The 23294-nt window shown below is 25.0% G+C and overlaps 1 protein-coding gene across 1 annotated transcript; it reads left to right on the plus strand.

Moving 5' to 3' along the window:
• The first annotated feature begins 3189 nt into the window (after positions 1–3189).
• Positions 3190–22511, plus strand: LOC145839366 (uncharacterized). The gene is made up of 4 exons (XM_082946944.1): positions 3190–3842; positions 10531–10769; positions 10980–11174; positions 21814–22511. The coding sequence occupies exons 1-4, from the start codon at positions 3190–3192 to the stop codon at positions 22509–22511; spliced, it is 1785 nt and encodes a 594-aa protein (XP_082803070.1).
• Positions 22512–23294: the final 783 nt, after the last annotated feature.

Genomic DNA, 23294 nt, shown 5'->3' on the forward strand with positions numbered 1-23294 from the left:
AAATTCAAATTCTAAAATGCAAAGTCTCAAGTTGAAACACATTAACAACTCTATAAACAATGTAAACTTAACAGCCAAATGACTAAATTGGCTAAAACTTAAATGTAAATTAATAACGTGGTCATTTGTTACACTTAAAGTTTAAAATAGTTAACAACAAAATATCAGCTAAATGTGTTTATAAAACTAAAATAGGAACTGTTTTAAACGCTTGTTTGATTATTGTTCAACTAAAATATTTCGTTATATTATTTATTGTAGTTTTTAATTAAACTTGTTTACCCAATTATTTAAGTACTAGCTAGTTTAAATTTTAATTTTATATTGTTTTTGAAGTAAATATTAATATTAAAATAATTTTTTAAAGTTTAATTGTTTTCTAGCATAAGTAAAAAGACATAAAATAGTAGAAACCTTTTGTTAGTTTAAACATGAATTTTAATATTTAATACCATTAAATTACTAATATTGCTAGAAACGATATGGTTGACTACTAATAAACTTAATGGTTTGTAATGACAGTGCAACATTCCTTGCATTGTCATTGTGTTAGAGAGTATATAGAGCTAGATACGGTTGAATGCACGAGCGAGACAACAAACGCCCAAATTTGTAAAATGACAAAATGTTTCAAACTAAATACTGGTGCAACAAAACATAAAGATATGACAGACATTGTCATATAGCAGTTAGTTAGTTAGTTTTGTGTGCAGCTGGAAGCAACAATTTCTTTTGAACTTATTTTGTGAATGTTAATTGTAAGTATTGCTTTGTTTTAAAAATCAATATTTAAACTGGTGTTTATTCGTTTAAATACTTGAGCCAGGTTTACATGCTTTATAGTTTATTAAGTCTTTTACAGTTTTAAAGTTTTGTTTAACTTTTAGTTTATTGTTTAATTTTTTTAAATAGATTGAAATAGCTATCAATTTATATTGAAAAAGTATTTATAAAGTTTATTTATAACTTTGTATATGCTAATATTTCTTGTTGTGTTTTATATAAAAAATTCATCACTTAAAACTGTCTTGTCTGATATAAAGTAGCTTAGATTAGCATTAAGTATTTTTTAGAAAGTTTCCAATAATATTTTACAAGATAGCATTTATAAGTAGTTTAAAATTATTAAGTCCAAATTAGACAGTATAAATGATAAATTGCCTGCTGCGGGTCCTGATCATAAGCCTGTTAGACCCCGCTTACAAGAAAACTCTAATCATAACGGTCAGGTTGATAATCTACCCATAGAGAGTCAACCTGCCCAACTTATGTTTTAGAATTTAGATGATGGCTCACCAACACCCCTAGTCCATAGTTTTAGAATATATTTGTGAAATGATATAAACATTTTTCTTAAAAAAACAGATAAGCTTGTAATTATATTTATTTATACGAAAATAGTTTAATTGACTACTGGACTTACTTTTACAACTAACTTAAAATACTACTTAACTTTTAGTTTAATATTGTTATTTAAATTTAAAAACTTAATCCTTAAAACTTCTAAAATCATATTTAAAACTTTATAAATTTGTTAGCAAAATGTTACAACATTTAATTTGATATAATCAAACAGCATACTATAACATACAAATGTTTTAGTTAAAAATTTTAAAATGTCAATGACAAAAATGACACGGTGCGTCAGTTTGGCACAGCGACAAAATGACACGGTGCGTCACCTTGACACGGAGGGTCACTTTGGCATGGCGACAAAATGACACGGTACGTCACTTAAGCACAGCTACAAAATGATACGGTGCGTCACTTTGGCACAGAGGGTCATTTTGGCACAGCGACAAAACGACACGGTGCGTCACTTTGGCACAGAGGGTCATTTTGGTACAGCGACAAAACGACTAGGTGGGTCACTTTGGAAAAGCGACAAAACGACACGGTGCGTCACTTTCACACGGAGGGTCACTTTGGCACAGCGACAAAATGACACGATACGTCACTTTGACACAGTGACAAAATGACACTATGGTTAATAAGGGAGTGAACGATTTGTTGTGAAACTTCAATCTTCATTGGTATGGACAACGATCTTACTTTTCTAGGAAACTCTTCCTCTTCGGTTTCCTGTCTTCTAACCGGTTTTGTAGAATTAGCAACAATCACAATGATTAACTTTAAAAACAAAGACTGCAGGGGTTTTTGATTGTGACTTCATAAAATAAAGTGAAATACGTATTGTTTATACCTTCTATTGTCCATCATCGTACTTATAAACAATATACTCGTTTTTAAGCTGTAGCAAGGTGTTAGGTGTGCCTAAAAGCTGTGCTTAATAAACGACAAATAATTATTTGTACCAAACAACGTTCACAAAGATGCAAACGCAGCAACTTTTTTAACAAAATACGACTGCCAAAATTAAAAGAAATTTATTTTTGATTTATTTCAAATGGAAAAACTTAAACACATTTTTATACTATAGCTTGAAACGAGTAAAGAAAATTAGAAAATGACTAGCCATTTTACGACTAAAAAAGGTAAAAACTCATATAAACATATTTTTAAAATTTCAGCAACGTTCTCATTTAAAAATACAATCTACATTTTAAATCAATCATTCAGCACATCAAAACAATAAACTAGTAGATGTAAACACAAAGAAAAATGTGTTTTATAAACTAAAACTCAGACGTAGTCGAAACTAAATAGACATTTACAAAAAAATTTTTGGTTACATAAGTCAGTTGATAACTTATACTTTAGTTAAAAATGATAAAAAAGACTTGTTTTTGAATAAATTTGATCGAATAGCTTAACACTATACAAAGCCACTTAAACTAATGTATAAAAGTTAAAATCTGTAATTTATTTGAATAAATAATATTAAGTAACTTTTACTCTAAAGTGTAGTTTAATAAGATGGATGTCTATACTTCACAAAATTTGAAAATCATGAAAACTATATTTTTTATTAAACATTTCTACAAAAACATTTTGTTAAATTGGTTTAGAACTAGTTTCTAAAATTTAAAGGTGATAATAATTATGTATCGAGCAAGACAATTTTTTCAATATAGTCTAAATATTTTTATTCATACTTAAACATTAGTCAATTTAAAATTTTAAAATAATAGTAAGAATATTGTATATTACGACATATGTTTTATGTTTTCAGTTCACGTGTATATGTTTAATAAAAAAATACAACAATTTAGGTTTATACAATTAAAAATGGATGAAACTTATTTTAATAAGTTTAAAAGAAGTTGCTTTGATTGTGATGTTTGCAACAAAATATTCAAGTGTAATTCACAATTGCTTGTTCACAAAAGAGTTCATACGGGAGAAAAGCCCTATAAATGTAAAAATTGTGGTAAAAGTTTTACTCAAAAAGGCAATTTAATAAAACATATGTTGGTCCATAGTGGTATAAAAGATTTCAAATGTCAAATTTGTCGTAAAAGTTTTACTCAAAAAATTAGTTTAACAAAACACATGTTGGTACATAGTGGTAGGAAAGAATTTCAATGTCATGTTTGTTTGACTGAATTTTCACATAAGTATGTTTTGAAACAGCACATGGTTACTCATACTAAAGAAAAAGCATTCAAATGTGAATTGTGTAGCAAATGTTTTACGCGGAAAAGTAATATAAAGATACACATGTTAGTTCATACTGGAAAGAAAGATTTCCAATGTGAAATATGTAAGAAAAAATTTTCTTGGATAAGTAGTTTGAAACGTCATATGTTGATTCACACCAAAGTAAAAGCTCATGAATGTGACATTTGCAAGAAGAAGTTTTCACAGAAAAGTCATTTAGTTGATCATTTTAGAATTCATTTAGGAGAAAAACCATTTGGTTGTGCAGAATGTGGAAAATGGTTTACACAAGCTACTGGTCGAAATAAACATATACGTGCTTATCATAAGGAATTAAGTAAGGAGCAACAATCGGAATTAAAGTGTAAAATACAAAAAAGTATTGTTTATGATTATCTCAAATCAATAGACGAATACAATTCGAATTATCCTTAATGGTAGCGGTGTGTTCTTTATGAATTGCATGGATATTAGAAAACTTGAAAATGTGTTAAATGATGTATAAATGTGTACTTAAAAACTATATCTGTATAATAATCTACAACGATTCGTTTTTATATATAATTATATATGTTTGATGTCGTAGTTGTACGTTTTAAAAAAATGTTAGAAATTTATAAAATTTATAAATGTTTATATTTGTTGTTAAACTTTTAATTAAAATCAATAGTACATAAGTACTATAGGCAGTAGTTATATCATAGAAGATTAATTAGTTTTTACTAAACATAAAACTAAAAAACAATAATTAAAAAAAACCTTAGTTACGTCTTTAATTAAAAAAGAATTGTAGCTAGTTTTGCCTTGTTAAGTTATTTTTACAATAATAATTGACGAACTTATTTGAGAATAATAAAAAATAAATTTAGATGTTGAAGATAAATAAAGCAAGGAAACTCCTTTATTTGTAGCACAAATTGAGTCTTTACTATTAAGCTAACTAGTATAAACTAAGATGAAAAATCAATTTAGTTTTATTATCATTTAATAAACTAAAACTATTGGTTTCAAAAACTATATATTTTTTAAATTTGTATCATTTTACATTTACTAAAATAATAATCTTATTTTGTTTGTTAAAACACTTTATATACCTCTAATGCAGGGGTTTACAACCAGGGGTGCGAGGCAGCATTCCATGGGGTGCGAGATAACTTTTCATTTTTGTAAAACAAATAAGGAGATTTTCACTCTCAGATAAAGTTTATAAAGTTAAAAAGTATATTTTGTTATAAAAAGAAGTTGTTGCTAATTTTCTGAATAAATTAGTTTTATTAATACGTTATAGAGCAAGAGCGCTTTTCTAGAAGTAAATTAATTTTACTAATTTCATTTAATAGCTGTTAGTTTAGAATTAACATTTCAGTAAAGCTTTTGTAGAGTTTTACACCTGTGAATTTTAACCATCTATTCTTTAGAAATTTTATTTCATTAAATGGCGATTAATTGTTTAAAACAGTTTATGAGCTAGCGTCTATTTTAATTGAAATACTTAAATAAAAATTAGTATCTTTAGCAGGTATTTTATTAGCTGTTAAGAACAGGTTCTGTTAAGTCTATAACATTTATAATGTAATCTTTTATTAAGCTTAGTTGTGCAGAAAGTGGTGCTTAAAGATTTAACATCAGTAAGTTGTAAAGTTCACAACAATTACTGTATGTTATACCATTTATAAAACCTTGTTTTCAGCTTAAGTGAAACAAATTTTTATAGATAAGCAAAAGTATCCAATGCATCAACTTTATTTCTATTCATTCCTTTTTTGAACTTAAACCGTTTACCTTTTTCAATCTACTTTTTTCTATTTATGTTGTAAGCCTACAAACTTTTTTTGTATTTTCTTTTATACATATCTTTTTGACAATTTAAGACTAAATATCTTTTAACTTTTCAAAATCTTAACTCAAAACTTTATAATTTTGAAACCTCCTAGCTGCTAATAGTTTTAAAAATAAAACATTACATAAGCTTAACTTAGAACAGCTTATTTTTATTTTCAAGTACATATATTCATAACAAAATGTATAAAAATTTTAGTTTTAAGTTGAAGCTTAAATATTTATTACTTTTCTAGTGCTTTTTCCTCACTTCTAATATTTTTTAAAATCTTATAAGATAAAATGAAAAAGTAATTGACTTTTTTTTATTTTTCTTAGAATACAGTTAATTTAATTAGTACTCAATCATGTCAAAGATAAGGAAGTGGAATGATAGTTATGTTCAGTTTGGATTTACTTGCACTGAAACAGTTAAATGCCTGCAAAAACCGCAATGCATGTTATGTGACATTGTATTTTCGAACTCAAATTTGAAGCCATCGAAGTTGCAAGAACATTTTAACAAACGACATGATGGAGCAGATATTTTAAGTCATGATTTTTAGTCATTGAAATCTAAAAGGATCCGCTATGAATCACGAGAAACACTTCCAAAGTTCGGTTTTGTAACTGCTGGCAAACCTCTTTTATTGGCTTCTTACCATGTGGCGTATAACGTAGATTAATCCAAAAATCCTCTACGATTGCTGAAGAGTTGATAAAGCCACGTGTGTTACAAATGACAGAAGATCTTCTGGGAAAAGAAGCTTCAAAAAACTTGAGTTGGTGCCGCTATCTAATAATATTATTCAAAGTCAAATTAAAAATTTAAGTTCATATGTTTTGGATCAAGTCATTGTTGAAATCAAAGCTAATTCTTTAAAAAAATCTCTCCGGTTGGACGAATCAACCTATGTTGAAAATTGAAGTCAATTGATTGTACTAGTGAGATATGTGCATGATGGTTCGATAAAAAAAAAATTTTTTATTTTGTGAACATCTGAATAGAACTACAAAAGCAAAAGATATCTTTCAACGTGTCAACTATCATAAAAATTAGATTACAAATTATTAAATAATGAAATTAATGGTTTTATAATCAAATTTTTAATAGATAACTTTAGCATATAGTGTTAGGGGTGCGAGATCAAATTAAGAGACTTAAGGGGTGCGGGGGATCAAAAAGGTTGGGAACCACTGCTCTAATGTATAGTAGTTTAAAAGCTACCAGAAACTTTTTAACTTTGCTTATTTACGTTATTAGAAGTGTTTTAATTGATTATCAAATTTAGAAAATATTTTATGAAAAACTCATAAATATCAGTATAATACTATGAAATTATTTTTGAAGGACTAAGAACTTGAAATAGCTTATATTTAGTGCTTGTTTAAAAAATTATTTAAATTTGATTATGTATAATAAACTTGTATTTGAGTAAATAAAATGAAATGGTCAGTTTTTTTTTAAATGTAAGAATGGTTAAAAAGATGTTGTAGAAGATGTGGTAGAGTTTGTTTAAATAGATATTAATTTTTACTATTAAAAAATTAAATTATTATTTGCTTTACATAATTTTATGTTATAATAAAAGAAAATTGAACATCTTATACCAAGTAAATAGAAATAAAGCTGCATTATAAAATTCTTAAATACAACAAATATTACTTAAAAGTGTTGTTTTAAAAACAGGTTCTCAACATGTTAAAACTTTTTATGATATCATTATTCGTACATAAAAGCTTAATTTAGTTTTATTTCATAAAAGTTTCATAAAAGTTTTCTTCATTTAGTTTATATGGGGTGGCCATTTGACATGGAGTTCCTGGAAATTGTCTAAAACAACTCGCAGTTTGAAAAATTTAGAAAAAAAAATATGGAATTTTCAACAATTTTTACATGTTAAGCAGCATTTTTATTTGAAAGGAAAAATTTATATAAAAATAAGCAGTTTTTTTCATTATCTAAAACTTTTTATATTAAAAAACACGTTAAAATTAGTTTACAGTATCTTTTCAGTGTTGTTGAGCCAATCAAGTCTGTTTTTTTATTAATTTTCACTCAGTTTTTAACTAAAAACATACCTAAAAACGTGTACTTTCAAAAAACTGGGAAATATTTCTCAAAAACCAGTGGCCATCCTGTAAACAACAACAATCTCTTAATTTATAACAGTTTTATTTTGTGATCAGATTTATAAAAACAACAAAACAAAGATTTGTTTTCTTTTTTAGTTTTTTGGCACTTTTTATCACAAATAAGTTTTAAAAAATGAAATTGTCAGCAATTAAGAAATGCTTTCTGTTTAGTTTTTTATCTCATATATTAGCAAACTTGTACATGTATAATTATGCCTACTTTAAATATACAAAAAAATTCTAAAAATAAAAAGTTAAAAAAATGTTTGAAAACCAAAGTTTTCATTTAGATGAAAGTAGTTTTTTAATATTTTACTTACTGTAAGATTAAAAAATATATGTATTTTAGTACAACTCTTAAAAAGAAGATAAATAAGTGTTTTTGTTAACTAAAATTTTAATAAAAAAAGTATAGTTGTTAAAAATAGTTTTACTCTTGTAAAAAAAAAAGTACTGGAGTAATTTTGAGACTTACATTTTTTCTTTGGAATTAGATAATAATTTTTTAATTAACAGGTATAATAACGTTATGAAATGTAAACTTTATTAATAGCATCTGAGTAAAATTTATAATAAAACAGTTCTACTCTTGTAAAATAAAATGTTTTCAAGTAAGTTTGAGAATTATAGTTGTTTCTCTACAACTTGGTATAAGTTTTGTATTTGAAAGTAAATAATCCTCAGATCAGAAATGTAAATTTTATTAATAATAACGGTAACTAAAATAAAATGTAGTCTACACAAATTATTTCTAAAACTATTGTTTATTTAAGTTTTAACTTATTTAATGACTTTGACCAAGTAATGTAATTTTTAATCAATAGGTAAAATAATAAGTATTATAAAAATATTCCAAAACCAGTATTAACACATTGTAAAATAAATTGTTACTTCAAAAATAAATAAAATATTGGTTTAGTTATACAATAACCTCTCGGCTCTCGCATCAATAATAAAATAAAAATTAAATATTATTAAAAACTTAAAACATTTTAAAATTAGTTATTAAATGAAAAATGTTCTTTTAGTACTATCTTATAATTATTACACTATTTGCATGAGGGCACAAAATTACACGATCAAACAAAATTGCACGAAAACAATTTTGCACGAATTACAGTACTGCACGAGATTAAAAAAAAAGAAAAAGAAATAAAAAAGCAAAAAAATGCTTAAGATAAATTAATAGAAAAAAAGAACTAGATATAAAAAAGTTACCGGCCGAAGGTAAGGGTTAAGGGTAACAGTGATAGTAAAAAGAAACTAGGTTACATAAAAATTTAATTAATTAAAAAAAAATCCAAAAAAAAACCATATAAAAGTGATTCTTCGTGCAATTTTATCCCATCGTGCAAACGTGTCTTCGTGCAAAAGTGTCTTTTTGCAAAAGTATCTTCGTGAATTCTTGAAAACTCGTGTAATTTTCTACACTCGAGCAAATTCGACAGCAACCCAATGTAATTATAAGTTTAGTTATCAAACACTATTTATTTCTAATATAATTTAGTGGATATATTTTTATATTTACCCAAACAACAATACAATAAAAAATTATAATGAATATGTTCTTCAGATTCCGTATAACTTTCGGTTTATACATTTATATTTTATTCTAACACCTTCTTAGTTAATTAAAGATTAAATTATAGTTATTCTTTATAATGTATATTAGTATAAATAAATCAAAATTTGATTTTTACGTTTAAAAACGACAGAATAATTGTTAATTTATCTTTTGTATTTATTTTAAACGATACAAAAAGGTTATTAAATTCCCTTTATCGTTTTTGTTTGTTTAAAAACCAAACTTCTAAATGAGTTAGACCAAAATATTTCGAGAGAAACATCCTCGAATTTATAGTAAAATAATGAAACTAAACGAACGTAAATACGGTCTTAATTTAATTGATAATCTTTTGATACATACCTTTTATCGTGAATTTGCACATTTTTAATCAACCAGCATCAACTAACTATTAATTGAATATTAATCGTAAGTTGAAACTTTTGAATGCAATATACTTAAACACTATATTAATAAATTTAGGTAATACTAAAGCTGCTCTCTAAAGTATTTGACAGTTTTATTCACACTTAAGTTTTAATAAGTGAAAAATGTTGTCAGCAGTTAAGAAGTGCTTTCTGATTAGTTTATTATCTCATAACGTAACATTTTATATTCAATGACGTAGCAAATTTATACAAATATGTTTAACCTAAAAAAATAAATAAACTAAGTATTCCAAAACCAAAGTTTTCATCCTGATTAAAATAAAATATTTATATACTACTTAGTTTAATATTTTTGAAACTAGATTTTTTTTAACAAATTTATCTTAGTACAACTATTTATTAGAAAGCAGCTTAGTGCTAATAAATTTTAAGAACAAAAGTAAAACTATCAAAATCAGTTTTACTGTAATAAATTAAAACGTTTCCAAGTGAGTTTGAAAATTATAATGGTTTCTCTGCAATTAGATAGATTTATATAGATAGATTCTCATACTAGAACTTAAAAATAAAATAATCTCAAAAATGTATACTTTATTAATAACACATGCATCTAAAATAAAATTTACTGTACATAATTTTAATAAAAATATATTTGTTTATTTTAATTTTTATAACTAGTTTTAACCTAATAGTTTACTTTTTAGTCAAAAGGTAATCTAATAAATTACATAAAAAAACATAAACCAATCTTGGTCCTTCGTATTGTAAGTTTTTATTTTAAAACAGTTAAAATAAACATTTATACAGGTTTTATATTTTTAAATTTTTATCTTTTATTTTTTTCTTAAAGTAAAGTACCGATTTTAGATTTAATTTGTTAAACTTAACAAAAGATAAAAATTTTTAAACAAAACATATTTTTTCAAAGTTTTTTATCATTTAATGAAAATTATTAATAAACAGTTATATATTTTTGGCTTAAATTAAGTACATCAATTTCCGTTTCTTTGCATACAAAAACATTACTTTTAGCAATTGGTTTTAACCTATGGGTGATTCTAGTCAAAAAAATAGTATAATGGTTGTTAAAAGTTATTCTTGTGATGTTTGCAAGAAAACTTTCAAAACTAAATATTACCTGAAAATTCACAAAAATATGCATACAGGAGAAAAACCATACAAATGTGATGTTTGTAACGAAAGATTTATCACTAAAGGTAGTTTAAAAAAACACATGTTGGTGCATAGTGGTAAAAAAGAGTTTCAATGTCATGTTTGTCATAAGAATTTTGCTCGAAAAGGTGATATGAAACGTCACTTAGTTATTCACACCAAAGATAAACTTTTTAAATGTGATATATGTGACAAAAGTTTTACTAAAAAAAGTAATGTAAAGACACATATGTTAGTTCATACTGAAATAAAAAAACATCAGTGTGAAGTTTGTGAAAAGAAATTTTCTCTTAAAGGTAATTTGAAACAGCATATGTTAATCCATACTAAATAAAAAGAACATGAATGTGATATTTGCAAGAAGAAGTTTTCACATAAAAGCAATTTAGTCAGACACTTTAGAATTCACTTGGGAGAAAAGCCTTATGGTTGTGCAAAATGTGGAAAATGGTTTACTCAAGCTTCAAGTCAATATTATCATATTGATACTCATCATAAGGAACTTAGTAAAGAAAAGCAATTAGAACTGAAATGTAAATTACAAAAAAGCATTGTACATGACTACCTTAAAACAATAGCTGAATACAATTCTAAGTATTGGAATCAAGTCGAAACAATTAAATAAATAAATTGATATATAATTTGAAATAATTTAATTTATTATGTCTTTTGTTTGTTTAACCATTTGATTTGATGGAGATGTTTAACTATGTAAAAACTATCTTTTCAAACTATAAAATATGAACTTTTAACACTAATCAATCTGTGTATAACCTAAAAATGAATAGATAGATTTCATATAAAAGTACGTAAGTTATATAATCTTTAATTGTATATATTATAATAAACTTTAAAAACAGTTTGAATTGTTTTTTATTTTGAACTTGCTGATTAAATGTAATCTTTTGAAATAAAAAAAAAGATTTTGTTTTAAGGAAAGTTATTTTTATGAAACATATAAAAATAACCACTTTTTCAAAAAAGTTAAGTTTTTGTTTAACTTGAATAAATTCTTTAAATGACATGAACTAGTAGAACAACACTTTAATAGATATTAAATTATTTTTAAATATAGTGACTAAATGTTTTGTGTGATAGCTAGTTATCGACAAGCTTCTACTGAGCGTATTAATTTATCTGTTTTCAGTTTCATTATAGTACTTTTTATAAATGATACTTATATACTGAGCGTATTAACTTTTATTATAAATAATTAATCAGTACTTTTTAATTTTTATCTTATATTTCAAGCTATTGTCTGGTCAACTTTACTGAAGCTAAATTTTTTTTTTTAATAAACTGCATCTTTAAGTAACGGGTCATACTTACGCGGTAAATAAGTTAATAGTTAATAAATAAAATATTGCTTTAGTACCATCTTTTAATAAATTACACCATTCTTAGACTCAATTTGGGAGTTTTAATAAACTTAGATGAAAACTTTCACGAAACTTTTTTTTTTTTCTAAAAAGTTTTTATTGATTGAAAGTTATCACTAAACAACTAATCATTTTAAAAATAAATTAAGTACATCAACCTTAGTTTTGTTACACACTATTAAACAAAACTTTTAGCACTAAAGTTTAAAACATGGATTATTCAGGTCAAAACAAAAGTATGGTTGTTAAATGTGTTTCTTGTGATGTATGCAAGAAGACTTTCAAAAATAAATCCTACCTAAAATTTCACAAAAGAATACATACAGGAGAAAGACCATACAAATGTGATGTTAGCGATAAAAGATTAAGAATTCAAGGCCATTTAACTAGTCATATGCTTGTACATAGTAGTAAAAAAGAGTTTTAATGTCATGTTTGTCATAAGTATTTTGCACGAAATTCTCACGTAAAACAACAAATGGTTACTTACACCAAAGATAAACTTTTAAATTGTGATATATGTAAAAATAGTTTTTTTGCGAAGAGTAGTGTGAAGACACATATGTTAGTTCGTATAGGAATAAAAGAACATCAATGTGATATTTGCGAGAAGAAATTTTCTCGAAAGGAAGTTTAGTCAAACACTTTAGAATTCACTTAGGAGAAAAACCTTATGATTGTGCAGAATGTGGAAAGTGGTTTACTCAAGCTTCTGGTCGAAATCATCATATACGTACCTGTCATAAGGAATATAGTAAAGAACAACAATCAAAACTGAAGTGTTAAATAGTACAAAGAAGTATTGTTCAGGACTATCTTAAAACGATAGCTGAAAACAATTCTAATCATTGAAATTAAGACGTATCAACTAAATAACTCTATTGATGAATAATTTTAAGTATTGTAAATTATAATGTTCTAGTTTGTTTTACTGTATGAGTTGATGTAGGTGTTTAACTATGTAAACAATTTCTTTTCAAACTATAAAATATAAACTTCTCACATTTTTAAATCTGTGTATAAGTTAATGTTTAATAGTTAGATTCCATATAATGTTACGTAAGTTATAAAGTCTGTAGTTGTATTAAGTATAATAAATTTTAAAAACAATGTAATTTTTTTATACAAAATTTTCAGATTAAATTTAATCTTCTGTAACTGGAAAATAAGATTTAATTTTAGGAAAAGTTAGTTTTTTAAAACGTTTAAAAATAACCACTGTTTAAAAAGTTATGTTTTTGTTGAATTTAAAAAATTTTTTTTTTTTTTAATCAATAAGGTTAATTACTTTTATAACGTTCATAATCGTTTGTTTGATAAATGTTAATTAATTGTAATGAGTATGATTATTTTTTTTTTTAATGTGTGTTGGATTTATTAAAATTAAAAAAAATGTTCTTGCTAAATTTATAGCTGACCATGCCTAACTAATCAATAAGTTTAAAGTTTCATTGCTTCAACTTTTTGAGTTTTATTTACATATTTGCTGTTATGTTTGGTTATGTATTTTCATACTAATATTTTAATGCGAAAAGTATTATATTTGTTAATTTATACATTTAAATATTTTAAAATTCACCTGGTCTAAACGTTCTTCTCTTTATTTAGTTTTTTGGCAAAACAAATAAATCACTTCATTTTTATCATCGAAGCAATTCCTTTAATGAGTTTTATTGTAAAAAAAAAACGTTGATAAACCTATTTTAGTTCTTGAATAGTTTTTAAGTTTTGATGTTTAAGATCATCAATAATTTCTTTAGCAATATTTTTTCATTAAAAGTTAATGTGTTTCTTTAATTACGTTGAGCTAATAGAATAACACTTTAAGAGATATTAATAAACTTTTAGAATATAGTGACTAAGTTTATTGTGTGATAGCTGGTTATCTACAAGCTTCTACTGAGTGTATTAATTTTTTATCTGTTATTAGTTTAATTATAGTACTTTTTATAAATGATTTAATCCTATATTTCACGCTACTGTCTGGTCAACTTTAAGTCCAAAATAAACTGCATCTTTAAGTAACGGGTCATACTTACGCGGTAAATATTCTAAGAAAAAATGAGTATAAGTTAAAAACTAACAAAATAAACAACACATTATTGGTACAATAAATTTTAAGTTTGCGTCTTCTAACCTATTTATTTTAAGATAATGTTTAAAACCACAATTTTTTACTTGTAATTTTTCAAAGCACATTGCAGAACTTTTACTGGAAAAGCTATATTTTGTTAGTGGAAAAAATTTGCAAAATGTTTAATTCCAACAAAACAGTATGTTTTTAACAGTTAATAAATAGTAAAATTATAATAGTCTTGAGATAAATATTTCTTAGTTTGCAGAAGAATGACTTGATTACTTTATTTTAATTAAAAAAATGTTCAAAAAAAGCCTTTACTTTTACTTCATGTGCTTTACTTTAATTACAAGTTATCTAATAAAAAAACTATAAAAAATTATTTTGTACAGTAAATTAACTGAAGTGAAAAATTAATAAAAAAGTATCGTCTATGACTAACTTAAGACAACTTCCAAGTACTAAGTTTGTATATGTTATGTTGTTGCAATTAAAAACAAAGTGAACAAGTTCTTTTTTATAAATTATAACTTGAGTGCCGTGAATTAATGAAAGCTTAAACAACCGAAAAACTTTACATTTAACCCGGCAGTATATTTTAAACTAAATGAAATAAGAGTTAAAATCCTACTACCAGGGATTTTTGATCTAAGTTTTTAGTACATGATTTAAAAATGAAGTTAGTTAAAAACCCAAGAAACAATTTTAAAACTATTTAACTTGCAAGTAACTTCAAAAATATTTTTTTGGAATTGATTATTTTGCAGTAGATTTTTCTACTTGGTCGAGAATTGAAATGTTGATTCCAAGTAAATAACTTTAATAACAATTATCAAGTATTTAAACAGAATTAAATATACAAGATATTAGGCGAGGTTTATAGACAAATTAAGTATTTAAATAAAACAACGAACATTATAAGGTTGAAAATATTCTTCATTTGTATTGGTTTATAAATGTTCTCACATTATAATTTTCTATTTATCAGAACAGAAAACATGAACAATGTGTAATATTTAATGTAATAATTAAACTAATAAAGGTTAGATTTGTTAAAACTAAAGGTAAAAACTTTTCTAGTTGGTGGGTAAAATTCACACAAAATAGCAATTCTCGGTTAGGTTAACGAAAAGATTTAATAAGCTAAATAATTAATAAAATATATATTAGAAAAGAGTTATCAAAATGAATTTTTTAGAAATAACTTTGTTAAAATAAAATATTTTATAACTATATTTTGTACTGAAAAAAATTTAAAAAGAAGTTTCAAAAATCTTAAAGTTAAATGCTGAGTATGTTTTTTTATTAAATAACTATTATTTTAAAAAAATTAGCTTATCTTGTAGAAAAATTTAAATAATTAAACGGCATATAGCTAGTTAAAGTTTGTTTAAAAAATTATTAAGATTGCTTTGAAAACAGCAAAAATGACTTTTCACGATTTGGAGAATTTGTTTTAAAGTATAATGCTTTTCTTTTCAGAGTCGGTCTAAAGTTTATTAGTTGTCTTTTTAGAGAAACACTTCGGACTGATGTATATAAGCTGTTTTTTCAGAAGTAAATTTTTGGTTTAAGGTGTGTTAGTTGTCTTTTGAGAGTAACATTTCGGACTGATGCATAGTAGTTGTCTTTTTAGAGTAACATTTTCGTTTTGGTGTTCATGAGTTTTCTTTTCAGAGTAAGATTTGTGGACTGACGTTCATTAGTTGTCTTTTCAGAGTAACATTTTTGGTCTGATGTTCACTAGTTGTCTGCTACCACGTCCCAATATCCATATTTTGCAAAAATCAGCCAAAGGAACTGTAATGACTTTTAAACATAATTTAATTTTTTAATTTTCTAATCTTGGACAGAATTACAAAATCCTTAAACATTATTTTTAACATAGTATTTATCATATATTAAAATTTATCATTTTTTACGATATTGATAGAACAAAAACAAAATGCAGGTATTCAAAACCATAAAATAGTTGCTTGTTTTTTTTTTTAAGTTGTCTAAATAGAAATAAGATAAAAAACAAATGTTTTAGTTCATCGTAATATTTTATTTAGAAGTTAACTCATCTTTTTTAAAAATCTTTTTAAAGTTAGATATTGTAATCAATACGCTTTAATCTAAAAAACATACTTAGACTTTGTTTATTTTTAGATACTTTATTACAAAAAAATTTTGAAATTTAGTTTTTTTTTTAGCCAGTATTTATTTCGGCCATCATCAACAAAGTTGAAATGTTTTATGCCATCGATAATAAACATTGAACTTCACCGCACGACCAGCAACAACGGTATCCGAGACAATCCTACGACCGGTTCTGTCTTTTTTAGGACTCATCGGGCAGGCATAATTGCGAGAAACCGCTTTGTGATCTAACCAATATAATATTTATTAAATTTAAAATTAAGTAATATATTCAAGTAAGTATTTCTTAGTTGTTGAATTTTTAAAGTGGTAGTAATGAATTTTTAAAACATCTATATTTTAAAAGATATAATTAATAATGTTGTGTTTTGTTTTAATATATTTATTATCTATAAAAAAAATGCTATAATTGAAATTTCTTAAGTATTGTATTTTATTCAAAGTTTACTCCAAAATTTTATTTTAATGTTTTTTTTATGTATTTTAATCGTTACGTTTATATTTCGTACTTGTTTTAATTTATATACTTTTTAGGGGAACGGGTCAAATTGCATGTAGACGAAATTGCACAAGGTTATTAAATTGCACGAGGAAACTAATACACACGAATACAGAATTGAAAGAGGGTACAACTATTTGCACCAAATATCACAAACAAAAATTGCACTAAAGGTCAATTTTGCACGAGTTACAAATTTTCAGGAACTTCATTTTTGGACGAGAGTAAAAAGGTCAAAAAAAAAAATCATAGAAAAACAAAAAAAAAGTTACTGACCGAGGATAAAGATAAGGGGTGACAGTGATAGTAAAAATAAATCAAAAAATAAGTAATAACAATTATTACAATAAAAAGAATAAATAAAAACAAATTAATTAAAATTAAAACAAAGCTACCGATCGAGTTTAAGGATTGGGGGTAACAGTGATAAAAAGAAAAAAATCTAAAATTAAATTAAATTACAACAAAAAATTTACCGACTAATGGTTAAGGTTACGGGTAACAGGGATAATTAGAAAAAAAATTCAAAAAAAAATTAACCCGTGCAAAATTGTCTGCTTGTTGTAAAATGTATTTGTGCAATTTTATTCCCTCATGCAATTTTGTCCCTTCGTGCAATTTAGTACGCTCGTGCAATTTTGACAGCTACCCTTTTTTTATATAGCTTGATGCTATACTTATCGAGTTTGATGCAAGTTAAAAAATATGCTTGTTATACAATAAAAAAACGTTTTTACTAAGATACAATACTAATTAAATAAGTTTTTATAACTGTAATACTGACATGCTAAATGTTTATTCGTTTTTAATTGCGTGTCTTTCGAGTTATTAAAATTTTGAAACTATGCTAACAAACAATTAAATAGTTTACATAAGGGTTGATAGTACTAGTTTGATCATCAGACCACAATCTTAAGTCTTTTGACTTGTTGTCGGATGATCGAATTGGAATGATCAACCCTTGTGTCAAACTTTAGCTTGTCTCACGGCGTTCGAAATTCCAGGCTTCTGCTTTTCTGACTTTCGTCGATGTTTATCTTGATTACCAGCTGTCTAGCTTAGTGGACAATGTATTGAACGTTGCACGGTAAAAAACAATGTTGACTTCACTAATCATTGTTAGCAAATAGTTGCTTCATGCTTGCATGTATAACTGTTTGTAGATTGAAGACTGCAAGTTTTTCGGTTGTGACTGACTGGTGAGTCCTAATCAGGACGAAACCGGTCTCAGTGTACGGAAAGCTTGTGGACTGGTTATTTAATCGGTATGATCAACACTTGTGTTAAACTTCAGCTTGTCTCACGTAATGCGAAAGTCCAGGCTTCTGCTCAACTGACTTTTGGCAATGTTTTTGTTTACATATTTGTAAGTTTAGCTATTTATGAAATCTAAATAAAAGTCTTAATCTACTCACTATTTAAATTTTAAATAGTGACTAAATTAATATATGTATATATAAATAAGTATTTTAAATTAAAAAAAAAATAAAAAAAATAATTTTTCTAACTTTACTTATGATATTTAACAGCTAAAAAAAAACTATTAATTCCATTAATTGAGTTGTCTAATAAACATTTTCCATTAGCTTAATGCTACTGGTAAAACGACACTTACTGAGTATTTATATACAAACTTTAATTTTCACGGTTTTCAATAGGTAGTAGATTTTAATATATAAGTTAAAAGTAGTATATATATATTAAATATACAAAATAAATAGTTAGATTATGGTCACTGCATTTGTATTTTTGTGACGTATAAGCAAAATATTTTTATTCATTTGTGTAGACAACAATTAAAAAAAACTAGCTAACTTAAAGTTAAACAAGTAAATAAAAAGGTTGAAGTATGCAATAGTTGGGAGTAAAAATTGTTTTTATGTCAAGTATATTGTTTATTTTTACAAATGATAATTGATTATAAGTAAACATGAAAAATACGATAAAAGCAAATTTTTATATTGAATTAAATTGATCGTACTTGACACATTGCTTGTTTTAAATTACTTTAATCACACAATATATATAAGTATTTAAACTTTGAATAGAAATATTTTTCGATTTATAGTTAGTTATATCTTCTTTATTTATACTTGTTATATTTTGTAGTTTGTTATTAAGTTAAAAATTAAACAAACTGTATTTATATATGCAAGGATTAGTCCTTGGGCACAACAGGTCTCGACAATTTTGGTTTTGGAGACAAAGTTATTTTTTAAATTTATTTATTTACAAAGGCAACAATGTTTCACCCCTCAGGGATCTTCAGGCCTGTAAAATAAAATAATATAAATATAAGACGATGGACAACTTAAAAAAATGCAATAATGCAAAAAATTATAATTGAATTTAAATTTAAAAAAAAAATGTATAGTGTTTTTACTAGATAATTAATTAACAAAATTAAAAATTTTATAATAATGAAAAAGACTATTTAAATTTTAAATATGATTTATATTTACAATAGATGATTTGTTCTATATAGATTTGGATTTGGCTTATAACAACACAAAACAAAATGGCGCTTAACAAATGAGGGTACAAGTAATAACAAAAATAGAATTAAGTGATAAAAGAATTAATACGCTAAGTTTTAAAATAATGAAAAAGACTTTTTAAATTTTGAATATGATTTATACTTACAATAGATGATTTGTTCTATATAGATTTGGATTTAGCTTATAACAACACAAAACAAAATGGCGCTTAACAAATGAGGGTACAAGTAATAACAAAAATATAATTAAGTGATAAAAGAATTAAATACGCTAAGTTTTAAAATAAAATTTACTAAAGTGCGGCAGGTGTAGAAGAGCTCTTGTGTTTTGTTTAAAATTCGTTTCTTATTAGCGAGTGCTATTTCTATTTTTTCTATTTCTAGAGAAATAAAGAATATAGGTAAAATCTGTAAGACTTGCAATTTGGAAAAAATAGAAATAGCACTCGCTAATAAGAAACGAATTTTAAACAAAAGACAAGAGCTCTTCTACACCTTTTTAATTTAATTTAAATTCAATTATAATTTTTTGCATTATTGTATTTTTTTAAGTTTTCCATCGTCTTATATTTATATTATTTTATTTTACAGACCTGAAGATCCCTGAGGGGTGAAACATTGTTGCCTTTGTAAATAAATAAATTTAAAAACAAACTTTATTTAAAAGAATTTTTAATGTTTTTTTGATGGCTTTAAGATCTGCTTGTTTTAGGTTTGTATGATAATAACAAGACAAAAACAGGTATTTTGCAAATATCTTATAAAAATTTTCTTCACGTTTTTCAATTTTTTTTTAGAACCTCAACAACAGTTAAACTTTTATCTAGTTACTTGTTTAGAGTTTTTATTATGTTATACGAGGGATGAAAAACCAAGTACACATACTTTTTAATTATCAATAAATTATTAATTTAAAGAGTCTAAATTTAAATCAACACTACTTGCACATGATTATGTCAAGGAACTTCTGTAAGTTATATAAGTTTTTTTATAACCTGTTTAATTTATTCAATAGCAAAAACTTGAAACTACATAGTAATACGGGAAAGTCTCCAGCAATTCTAAAACTACCTGATATTAGAGAAAAATCACGTGTATTTGAGAGCAAAGTAAAATACTTAACAAAACATCTTACAATCAAGTGCGTCCAAGAGTTATATTTCATTTAAAACCTTTTTCAAAAGTGTAGTTAAAGGACCTGATACCAGACCAAGACAAAAGTTGTATAGTGTACAAGTTTAATTGCTCTTGCGAAAAGACCTATATCGGTCAAACTTCAAGCCACTTAAAAACCAGGATAAAAGAACATCTACCTGCTTGTGTTTTGAAATTCATTTAAAAAAAACTTAAAGTTAAGACAACGGCGCAAAAAAGCAGCAAAAAGATCTTTAGTTGCAGAACATCTAATAAATAATAGAGATTGTGCTAGGAAATATAACATATCCAGATTTAGAATAATCCATCATTGCAACAGTGTATTTGATCTCGTGAATTTGGAGGCTATCTCCATATTTTTAGAGAAACCAGAACTGTGCAAACAAAAGGAACTCGATTAAAAAGTAACTTTATTTAGTTTAATTTCCTTTTTTTTTATCCGTTAGTAGTATTTGAGTTAAATTATTTATTACTTTATACTGATTATTTATATTGCTTATTACTTTGTTAGTTTTAACTTTTTGTGTTTTTGTTTAGAAGCTATTCATAAATTTAAACTTTTGTTAAGTTCTGACAAAAGTAGTTTAATACGTATAAAATATCACAGAAAAACTTGGGAGAAAGTTTTATGTATCTGTTATGCATTTAAATAATCTAATGGTGTTTGAGACTACATAATAGTCTAAGTAAAGTTAGTAATAGAATCAGAGCTATCAAAAAAGAGTTAAATATAAAATATGTTTAATTTATTTATACATTTTGCTTTAAATATAATTAATGAAAGCAAAACGAATTTTTATCAGTTAAATAAACTTATATAAAGCTTAGCTTTGTTACTACTTTATCTAAACGTGCACATTATGTAACATTTACAAAAAAAGTTCATCATTGTTACATTTACAAAAATACTTTTTTTTACATGAGTCAGTTGATAACACAATAATTTGTTCATAATAATAAAAATTGATTTTGTTTGAATAATTTTGTTCGAAAATACTTGAGACTACACATGACCATCAGAACTATAACAATTAAAATGTGTAATATGTTAGAAACTTTTTACTGAAAAATTTGATATAAATGATCACGTGTAATTACATCATAATATTCAAAAGTCATGAAAACTAAAAGTTGTTATTTTTTGTTCAACAGTTTCTAGAAAAACATATTTTTTAATTGGTTTAGAACTAATTTTTAAAATTTAAAGGTGATAATAAATATATGTGAAGCTTAACAATTTTTGAAATACACTTTCAACATGTTACTACATAAACAGTAATTAACTTAAATTTTTATAACAATAATAAGAAAATTGGTGTTCAACACAAACTTTTTCTGTGTTTTAAATTAACATGTATAAATTAAGAAATGTAAAAGTTTAGGTTTATACAATTAAAAATGGATAAACCTTATATTAAAAAAGTCATAAAAAGTTGCTTTGATTGTGATGTTTGCAAGAAAAATTTTAAGTGTCAGCCGCAACTACTTATTCACAAAAGAGTTCATACGGGAGAAAAGCCGTATAAGTGTGAAAAATGTGAGAAAAGTTTTACTCAAAAAGGCACTTTAACAAGACACATGTTGGTGCATAGTGGTAGAAAAGAATTTCAATGTTTTGTTTGTTTGAAAGATTTTGCATATAAACATAACTTGAATGAGCACATGGTTACCCACACTAAAGAAAAAGCTTTCAAATGTGATTTGTGTGACAAAAGGTTTACAAGTAGAAGTAATGTAAAAAAACACATTTTACTTCATACCGGAACAAAAGATTTTCAATGTGAAGTTTGTGAAAAGAGGTTTTCTCTGAAATGTACATTGACACGTCATATGTTGACTCACGCCAAAGTAAAAGCTCATGAATGTGACATTTGCAAGAAGATGTTTTCTCAGAGAGGATGTTTAGTTAGACATTTTAGAATTCATTTAGGAGAAAAACCGTTTGGATGTGCAGAATGTGGTAAATGGTTTACAGATAGTTCTAATCGAAATAGGCATATACGTACTCATCATAAGGAACTTAGTAAAGAAAATCAATCAAAACTGAAGTGCAAAAATCAAAGAACAATTGTTTATGACTACCTGAAAACAATATCTGAATACAACTCTAAATATGTTTAATGTTAGCGGTGTGTTTATTATTACATAAAATGGTATTTAAAAACTTTAAGAATTTGTTAAATGATGTATGAGAAAGTGTCAAAAAAATGACTTTATACTTTTTATAATGATTTTCTTTTGTATATAACATTATATGATCGATGTCCAAGTTGCATGTCCTTTAAAAAATCTATTAAATTTATAAAGATATTTATTTTTATATTTGTTAATTTTAATAATTAACCTTAAAAAGTACTTAAGGTAGAGAGATTAAATATAAAATTTTAACATAATTTTAATTTTGCTTTATTTTGTTATTGTTTGCTTACTTTATTCAGTATAATTTTCAGTGAAAAATATAACTTATATTAATATAACACATATTAGATAAGTTAAAACATACTTTAGTCTTTTTTTTTATGAATTTTGAAACGATATGTACGCTTTAATTTAAGTAAATAATTTATAATTAACTTATTGGTTTATTAAGCTATTGTAATTACAAATTAATTATAATGTTACATTTAAATAAAACAAGAAAACCTCTTCACTTATAATAAAATATTAAATTTGTAGTTTATACTTATTTTCAATATTATTTATTTAATTGGTCGGAAAAAAAGTATGTTGTTATTATACGTTATTTATTTTATCGTTTTTGAAAATTATGCATAAACACTACAACTAAAATTTTATCGATAAAACTTAACATAAATTCGTATTTTCAATCAGGCGTCTTAAAATGGTCTAGCTGTTTATAAAACATATTTTCTTAATAATGTGAGTACCAACGATTATATTTAC

Source organism: Thalia democratica, chromosome 6 (genome assembly GCF_965202585.1).
Source record: "Thalia democratica chromosome 6, ktThaDemo2.hap1.1, whole genome shotgun sequence".
Taxonomy (NCBI): Eukaryota; Metazoa; Chordata; class Thaliacea; order Salpida; family Salpidae; genus Thalia; species Thalia democratica.